The sequence below is a fragment of the Daucus carota genome, chromosome 3 (genome assembly GCF_001625215.2).
Source record: "Daucus carota subsp. sativus chromosome 3, DH1 v3.0, whole genome shotgun sequence".
In the NCBI taxonomy this organism is placed as follows: Eukaryota; Viridiplantae; Streptophyta; class Magnoliopsida; order Apiales; family Apiaceae; genus Daucus; species Daucus carota.
Window position 1 is genome coordinate 56010016 of NC_030383.2, and position 9021 is coordinate 56019036.

Genomic DNA, 9021 nt, shown 5'->3' on the forward strand with positions numbered 1-9021 from the left:
AGTTCGAAAATCCGACGTTAAAAAGTTAACGGAGACAAACTTTATTCTGCTAAATTTAGCACGATCTCCATTCTGATCACATATTTGAATGTATTGTATAAATAATAAGATAAATTGTTTTTATTAATTGTATCCCAATTTTTTTAGCTATGTTCACCTCACTTGTCAATTAATTTCCACTCATTCATCATATTTTTGCCAATCATTCCTATATATACATGCATATTCAATTTATATATTGGTAAAGGTAGCTTAGCTAGCTAGCTAGCCAATGGAAGAAGATAAGGTTTTCACGAAAGATGGATCTGTCGATATCCACGGCCAACCTGCTGATGCTGCTACCAGTGGCAGATGGAAAGCATGTTCTTTTCTTCTCGGTATATAATACACACATGCACACATCTCTAACTTAATTTTTTTAATATAAGTTTATATTGTGTAGTTTATTTAACTCATGACGAACCTAAATTTACACATGCAGGGTACGAAGTATTCGAGAGGATGGCATTCAATGCAATAGCATCGAATCTGGTGGTCTACTTAACAACACAACTCCATGAAGACACGGTGACATCAGTTAGAAACGTTAATAATTGGTTGGGATCAGTTTGGTTCACTCCTATCCTCGGTGCTTACATAGCCGACTCCTTCTTGGGTCGCTTCTGGACCTTCACTATTTCGTCTCTCATTTATGTCTTGGTACGTTATCTGTTCTGATACTTCTCGGGACGAACTAGAGTCGATATCACGAAGCTGATTATTATGTGTTGTATATTAATTATGGCAGGGTATGGGATTACTTACGGCTGCGGTTACATTCAAGTCTTTGAAACCGAGTTGCGAAAATGGAGTTTGCGGCAAGGCTACTACTATGCAGACCGCATTCTTCTACTCATCTCTATACATAACTGCGCTCGGGGCTGGCGGAACAAAGCCGAACATATCGACATTCGGTGCAGATCAATTCGATGATTTTGATTCAAATGAGAAGAGGCTCAAGGACTCTTTTTTCCTTTGGTGGTTGTTTAGTTCTTTTACTGGTTCATTATTCGCCACAGTTGTCCTTGTTTACATTCAAGAAAACTGTGGATGGGGATTAGGCTATGGCATTCCAACAATCGGCCTTATAGTTTCGCTGATCATATTTTACGCGGGCACTCCATTTTACAGACACAAAGTGAGGACTGGTGTTAGTCCTACCGGAGATTTGGTTCGGGTTTTCATTACTGCGTTTGCAAAGAGGAAATATGTGCTCCCTGCAAATTTATCTGAACTCCATGAGTTAGAACCACAACGATACTTGAATAGTGGAAAACGTCAAATTTACCCAACTCCGAATTTAAGGTTAGTTTTATGACACTACTTATCATTCTTCACAATCACTTAATTCATTCTATCTTGTTGATAGACATGTGTATACTCCAAAATTCTTGTCCCGGGATCTTGATTCTGCAATAGTACTGCATTCACTACTAGAATTCCCGAGTAGTGCAAGAGAAAATTTTGTTGGCAACCACTAAAATGAATGTACCATGTGTTAACAAACTTGATCACAAGAAAGAGCAAAATCACAATCATTTTCCACTACTGATATAATGGAGACAACTTTTGAGCGCTACTTGTTGCCTCCTATTCCATTATACATGTTCTAGCCGCCTCAATATGTTCCATATGTGTTCAGACAGACTTATTGCAATCACTTTACACACACCCATTAACTCAAGTTGATCGATGAGATCACATAGCATTATATTATGAGACAGCTGTTTGGCTAAGGTTAAAATTGTGACTTACGACTTAACATGAGTTAATGTGATAAGCATGAGTTTAAATGTTTGTTTGGGTAATTTTGACTTACTAATGACTTATGAGTTATAAGATCTTATTTTATTTATACAAATAAATTTGAAATAGTTTTTTTAAACCTAGGTTCCTAGACAAAGCTGCAATTCGAAAGGGGGGGGACAACACTGGTAGTACAAGGCCACCATGCACTGTTACTGAAGTGGAAGGAGGCAAGATTGTGTTAAGAATGATGATAATATGGATAGCAACACTAATTCCTTGCACCATTTGGGCACAAATCAATACTCTCTTCATCAAGCAAGGAACAACTCTAGACCGACACGTGGGAAGCTCTAACTTCAAAATACCAGCAGCATCCATCGGGAGCTTTGTGACAATCTCGGTGCTAATTTCCATGCCAATATACGACAAAATATTCGTCCCCTTCATGCAAAAACGAACAGGGCATTCACAAGGGATTACTCTTCTCCAAAGGCTTGGAATCGGATTCTTGATTCATATTATAGCCATTGGAGTTTCGTGTGTTGTGGAAGCTAAACGAATACGTAGGATAAAAATGCACCACGTAACCGGGCCTAAAGACATTGTACCTATGAGCATATTTTGGCTGATGCCTCAATATGTCCTGTTAGGAGTCGGAGATGTGTTTAATGCGGTTGGTTTGGTAGAGTTCTTTTACGATCAGGCACCCGTCGATATGCAAAGCCTTGGGACTGCATTTTTCACAAGCGCATTAGGAGCTGGGAACTTCTTGAATAGCTTTCTGGTGACAATGGTGGATAAAGTTACAGGAAGCCATGGGGGAAAGAGTTGGATTGGAAGTAATATGAATGATTCTCACTTGGATTATTATTATGGTTTTCTTTTGGTCTTGGCTACTTTGAATTTAGGAGCTTTTGTGTGGGCAGCTACGAAATATATATACAAAAGGGAAGCCAGGGAAGGCTTAGAGGAATGTTTCGAGATGAAAGAGAAGACTTGATTATGGTTAGCGGTTCATAATGTTGATCCGTGTCTGACCCATTTGGGATTGATTGTGTATTTATTTTCATATGTTAGTTTTGTCTTCTTTTTGTTATCTTGATCATATATAAATGTATAGACAGATGTTTAACTGAGGAGTTTCAATAAATGATAAGTATATGAGAACTAATTTCAGTCATTAATCATTATATTTATATTTTAGTCACCAGTTAAAGACTCATGAAATTAACGTCCATTTTTACCTCTCTTTCTCTGACAAAATAATCATTGTTGGTCCGTCATCACTGAAATTATTTCTTCATCATTAACACTTGCGCTCTATATTTTGTTGTTATCATTTGACTTCGTCAACTCCACCCTCTGGCCACCAAATTCTCTGTTCATACAACAGAGATTTTCTGGTGTAGAGGTTACCAGGAAATGAGGAAAGTAGAGTTAGTATGAGAGATGATGATCGGTGTGGAGGTGGTGGTATTTCTGATTTCTTGATATTTTTTATTGATTTTATTATAGTTTGTTCTCGGTGAGAAGCAGAGTTTAGTTGTCATAATGATCGATGAAAGTAGTGGTGGGAAGCATGTATTGTTGTTATGATCGTTTAATTGAAGTGATTTTTGCTTAGATTCGATGAATTTTAAATTATTGCAATACATAAGTAACCAGATGAGGTGGTCGTGTTATGATTTGCTTGTAATGGTCTGTCATAATGTAGTGTGTTGTGATTTGCTTGTAATGCTTTTGAGGTCTTAATCGCGAAGAAGATTTCTCTAATATAAACTTGAACTTGATAATCATGACATGACCAAGCAGCCAAGTACAAATCCTCGTGCTTAATCTTACTTAATCATTTTTAAAAGCCTTCTTTATCCGAAAGCTGAATAGGAGCTTCCCGTGTGTACTTGACATCATCGTTTCTTATTCGTTAGCCTACACCTCCATGATATGATTAACTAATTAAGTAGACAATCAAGTCAAATTTAGTTACAAATTTTAGAAATTACACTTCGATTCTTTGCTTTTCGCATACCCACTGCTCAAGTCCTCACCAACCGAACTTAAAGTTGCTTTCTTAAAACTACTCTATTGACGAATCCATTACCAAAGTCGTCTAACTACATTTCCTTAATCATCCTAATAGTACTATTATAACTGGTAACACTAATGCTGTCTCATTTTTCTCCTGTTCTATTGAACTCAACGTGAAATTGAGGATACATGGATAGTTAGAACAAAGAAAAAGTCATTAGTTTCGGGTATGGGGTCTTTGGGGTTAGGTTACCTGCTAAGCCAACACAACACGGCGTAGAAATGGCTTCGTACATTAATGTTGCCTATATATAGGCATAGTTCTTACAACATTATAAGCACTTCAAATCGAAATTGTCTGCTAATCAGCTACTAAGTGACTAATTAGTGACTTATAATGGGTTCTTTTATGACTCTGGCTACTTTGATGGTCTTGTTTGTAGGAGTTTCTTCGGCTCAACTTTCTACTGAATTTTACTACAAAAGTTGCCCACATCTTTTTCCCACTGTGTACTCGACAATGAAATCAGCGATATCGAAGGAAACGCGGATGGGGGCGTCTGTTCTTCGCTTGTTCTTCCATGACTGCTTTGTTAATGTATGTAGTTTCGTTTGTTTTATGGTGTAGTTTTAATATTTATAGTTGCATGTAGGTGCATGATTTGTTTTGATTATCTGCAGGGGTGCGATGGATCGCTTCTCCTAGATGATACATCTTCGTTTACGGGAGAGAAAAGGGCTACTCCGAATCTGAACTCTGCGAGGGGTTTTGAAGTGATCGATGACATAAAGGCTGCGGTAGAGAAAGTGTGCCCGGGGGTTGTGTCTTGTGCTGATGTTCTTGCTCTTGCTGCTAGAGATTCAGTTACTATTGTAAGCTCCCCTTGAGTGATGATCCATAAGTTAGTGAAGTATTATGTATTTATGTTATTATTTTACATGAGTATTTCTTTGTTCATGAGTGCAGCTTGGAGGGCCCAACTGGAATGTAAAACTTGGAAGGAGAGATTCTAGGACTGCAAGCCAACGTGCCGCCAATAACAGCATTCCTCCTCCAACTTCAAGCTTAAAGTCTCTAGTGTCAAGATTTAGTAAATTTGGTCTTTCCACCAAGGACCTGGTTGCTTTGACAGGTCTCTCCCTCCCTCCCTCCCTCTCTCTCTCTCCCCCCCTCTCTCTCCCCCATAAAAACCCCTTTCTTTTGTTGGTATGTCCTAACTCTATATATTTTATTCCAAACTGCTAGGGGCACACACAATAGGCCAAGCAAGGTGCACCAACTTCAGAGCTCGCATATACAACGAAACAAAGAATTTAGACTCTTCGCTGGCTCAGGCACGGACAAATAACTGCCCAAGACGTTCAGGCTCAGGTGACAACAATTTGGCACCCCTTGATCTTCAATCTCCCACGGCTTTTGACAACAATTACTTCAAGAACCTTGTGAACAAAAAAGGCCTTCTCCACTCGGATCAACAGCTCTATAACGGCGGATCAACTGATTCAATTGTCAGAACATATAATAACAATCCCAGCAGCTTTTCCTCAGATTTTGCAGCAGCCATGATCAAGATGGGCGATATCAAACCTCTCACTGGTTCTAGTGGCGAGATTCGCAAGAATTGCAGGAAGAGGAATTGATTAAATTTTAAAAGTTGCATGCATGGCTTTGTTTTAGCTCATTAAACTGTTAATGTTTTGAGCAGCCATGGCTATCTTGATTATTCGCCTTTTCATATGTATTTGTAGTAGACTGTTATTCATGTCAAACTTATAAGCTCTATGTACTTTCTGTTTTCTAATATAATCTGATAATCTGATGTTACACCGTTTTAAGAATTTCGAAATTTAAAAAATTTCAAACTCTGCCATGCATCTGGAGATATGGCTAATTAGGTAAACGATCAAGTCAAATTTAGTTGTAAATTTAAGAAATTTGCAAAGTCCACTCTTCCCTTTATTGCCTAACCGATACTGCCCGAGTCTTTACCAAATCGAAGCTAAAGTCGCTTTCTTAGTTCTATCTTTGTTGACGAAATTCATCGACGAAGTCTAATCACATTCCCCTGGTGATTCCAGTGTAAAAAAACACAGATACTAACGAAATAGCATCCGTGCTGAAAAGAACTACTATCATAACTAGCAATAAACCAAATGCTTATAACGTTAGATTTCAGATTTCCCTGTTTTATCAACTTAAACGTGAAACACAGATAAGGGGATGCTTAATCGGAAGAAACATTGGTTCAGTTTGTCGAAATTGTTAACTGTCCTCTCATTACTTTACGTCGCCAATTTGAACAACTTTCTTCGAGCATCTCCAAGAGACTAACTATATGATGTCTCTGAATCGAATATTTTGAAAAATTATTTACTACTGTATTATATTTCGGCTTTGAATCTTCGTGATTCCGTCGCTGACGGGTATTTCATTGTGACTGATCAATTATAGAAGGGCGTCTCTAGAAAATCGAAGTCCACAGTGCCATGGTAGAAATTCCGTGCATGGCTACCTACAATCTTCCCTATATATGCACTCACAATTTTTACAGCTAGCATAATAAGAACTACTCAACTGTTTTACAGTCTTCAAATAATCAAGAAAATAAAAATCAATGGCTTCTGTTGTGGCTAGGCCTCATTGGCTAGTCTTCTTCCTGCTGGGAATTTCGTCAGCTCAACTTTCTCCTGATTTCTACTCCCAAACTTGTCCACAAGTTTTTCCAGTAGTGAAATGGATAGTTTATTCGGCGATAGTGAACGAAACTCGGATGGGCGCTTCTCTTCTTCGCTTGTTCTTCCATGACTGCTTTGTAAATGTAAATCTCTATTCAATCCACCGTGTATAATTAGCTCCCGTTTGGTATTGCCGTTGCAGACAGCAACAACAGCTTTTTGCTGAAAAGCAGTTTAAAAACTGTTTGGTAAATTTGAAAATTTTTTGAACAATAGTTTTTGGCGGAAAAGCTGAACATGAATTTTTTTGTATCATAACTCAAAATATGCAAATAACAAAAATTTACCAAATAGCTATCTAATTTCTGCAACAACAATTTTTCAAACAGCAGCCAGTTAAACGGCACTCCCAAGTTCGGAATATATATCCTTTAGACTACAATATTGCTAAGGGTGTGTTGCATATGAAGTAGATACTAGTCATTACACCTTCTAGTGTTCAAAAAGAGCTTTTTAGCCTATTGAAAGAGTTCTGAATTACCTGCAGGGATGCGATGGATCGCTCTTCCTTGATGATACTCCTACATTTACAGGAGAGAAGAGGGCAACTCCAAATTTGAATTCTGCTAGGGGTTTTGAAGTAATTGATGAGATAAAGTCTAACATTGAAATGGTGTGCCCCGGGGTTGTCTCGTGTGCTGATATTATCGCTATTGTTGCTAGAGACGCTGTTACTATCGTATGTTCTCCTTTAGTGTTTCGCTACATCTGGCAGAATTTTATTTGATTTTTATGCATGATCACTCAATGTATTTGATTTTCGCTATTGTTGCTAGAGAATCTGTTGCAGATACCTTCACCTTTTGTTATGTTTTCTTCGAATGTTCTTGTTTCTTATTTGCTCAGACAAATGCAGCTTGGAGGGCCTGACTGGAATGTAAAACTTGGAAGGAGAGATTCTAGGACAGCAAGCCAACTTGCTGCCAATAACAGCATTCCTCCTCCAACTTCAGACCTTGACTTCTTGGTTTCAAACTTCAACTCTGTTGGTCTGTCCATCAAGGACCTTGTTGCTTTATCTGGTTTGATCTCTCTCTCTCTCTCTCTCGCGCGCTCTTGCTCCCCCCCTAATTACTGGATAGTCCCCTACAATATCTTAAGATCAGATCAGAGCCATATCTCAAAACTTGGAAATTTTTTGCTGAAATTTCTTTTTCCTTAATTTATTCAAATCCACCAGGGGCTCACACAATTGGACAAGCAAGGTGCACCAACTTCAGAGATCGCATATACACCGAAAGAGATAACTCGGAACCCATGTTCGCTCAAGTACGAGCAACCAACTGCCCAAGAGATACAGGGTCCGGTGACAACAATCTAGCACCCCTTGATCTCCAATCTCCCACCACTTTCGACAACAATTACTTCACGAATCTCGTAAACAGGCGAGGCCTTCTCCACTCAGATCAACAAATCTATAACGGTGGACCAACTGACCAATTTGTGAGAGAATATTACAATGATCCCAGAAGCTTTGCTTCGGATTTCGTCGAGGCCATGATAAAAATGGGTGATATTCGGCCTCTCATTGGTTCTAGTGGCGAGATTCGGAGGAACTGCAGGAAGATAAATTGAATCATAAAAGTGGTTGCAAAATTTAAGAAAATGCATGCATACCGTTCTGTCTTGGTGCCTAATACTATTGATGCTTACATGTATGATATATTCGAAGTTCACATAAGTTTTTCTTCTGCTGTTAAATCTACTTTGTTTTCTTGAATAATGTTTACCCAGAGTTCTGTTCAGGATTTTCCTCTATGATCAAGTAGTTTTCGCATTTCGATATAATTTTTATGCTGTGTTCAGAATCCAGGAAAATTAAAAGAGAAAAAAAACGGAAATTTATTAATAAGCTCATCCAGCTTAAAAGTCACTTTAAAATCTGAAAAAAGGCCCCAAATAACCAGATTTAGAGTCAAATTGCCCTAAATAACCGATATCAAAATATTGGCCCTCAATGACCAAAAGAGACGCAAATGAAATAGCGTTTTCTATGTTACAGCGGAACGCTAAATCGTGCAGCGTTTTCACATTTTTACTATAACGGAAAACGCTACACGGAGTCGCGTTTTTACTTTTATCAGAATATATATATATTTCAAACGAAAAACAATTATTCATAAATTTATATATAATTTTATAACCGTTAACATTTAGGGTTTAGGTTTGGGTTTTAGAAAGATTAATTCATACTGTATATAAATTGGCCGACGAGGCTGAAGGGCCGAAGGCCCTGAAGCCGAGACGCCGGCGGAATGATAATTTTATAACCGTTAACATTTAGGGTTTAAGTTTGGGTTTTAGAAAGATTAATTCATACTTTATATAAATTGGCCGACGGTTAGGGTTTAGGATTGAGGGTGTAGGGCCGGTAGGCCCTACTCCCTCGAGCCTAAACCCTAATTAAGCGAGGCTGAAGGGCCGAAGGCCCTGAAGCCGAGACGCTGGCTGAATGATAATTTTATAACC

The 9021-nt window shown here is 38.3% G+C and overlaps 3 protein-coding genes across 3 annotated transcripts; all 3 read left to right on the forward strand.

Annotated features, from left to right (window-relative positions):
- Window positions 1-157: 157 nt before the first annotated feature.
- On the forward strand, window positions 158-2968 carry LOC108211808 (protein NRT1/ PTR FAMILY 5.1). Its single transcript, XM_017383503.2, has 4 exons — window positions 158-377; window positions 482-699; window positions 788-1344; window positions 1930-2968. The coding sequence occupies exons 1-4, from the start codon at window positions 272-274 to the stop codon at window positions 2786-2788; spliced, it is 1740 nt and encodes a 579-aa protein (XP_017238992.1). The 5' UTR covers window positions 158-271; the 3' UTR covers window positions 2789-2968.
- Window positions 2969-4144: 1176 nt separating this feature from the next.
- Window positions 4145-5641, forward strand: LOC108214543 (peroxidase P7). Its single transcript, XM_017386605.1, has 4 exons — window positions 4145-4414; window positions 4498-4689; window positions 4784-4949; window positions 5063-5641. Exons 1-4 carry the CDS (start codon window positions 4214-4216, stop codon window positions 5455-5457), a joined length of 954 nt encoding a protein of 317 aa, XP_017242094.1. The 5' UTR covers window positions 4145-4213; the 3' UTR covers window positions 5458-5641.
- A 675-nt stretch (window positions 5642-6316) lies between these two features.
- Window positions 6317-8255, forward strand: LOC108214542 (peroxidase 4). The gene is made up of 4 exons (XM_017386604.2): window positions 6317-6635; window positions 7040-7231; window positions 7409-7574; window positions 7733-8255. The coding sequence occupies exons 1-4, from the start codon at window positions 6432-6434 to the stop codon at window positions 8125-8127; spliced, it is 957 nt and encodes a 318-aa protein (XP_017242093.1). The 5' UTR covers window positions 6317-6431; the 3' UTR covers window positions 8128-8255.
- The last annotated feature ends 766 nt before the right edge of the window (window positions 8256-9021 follow it).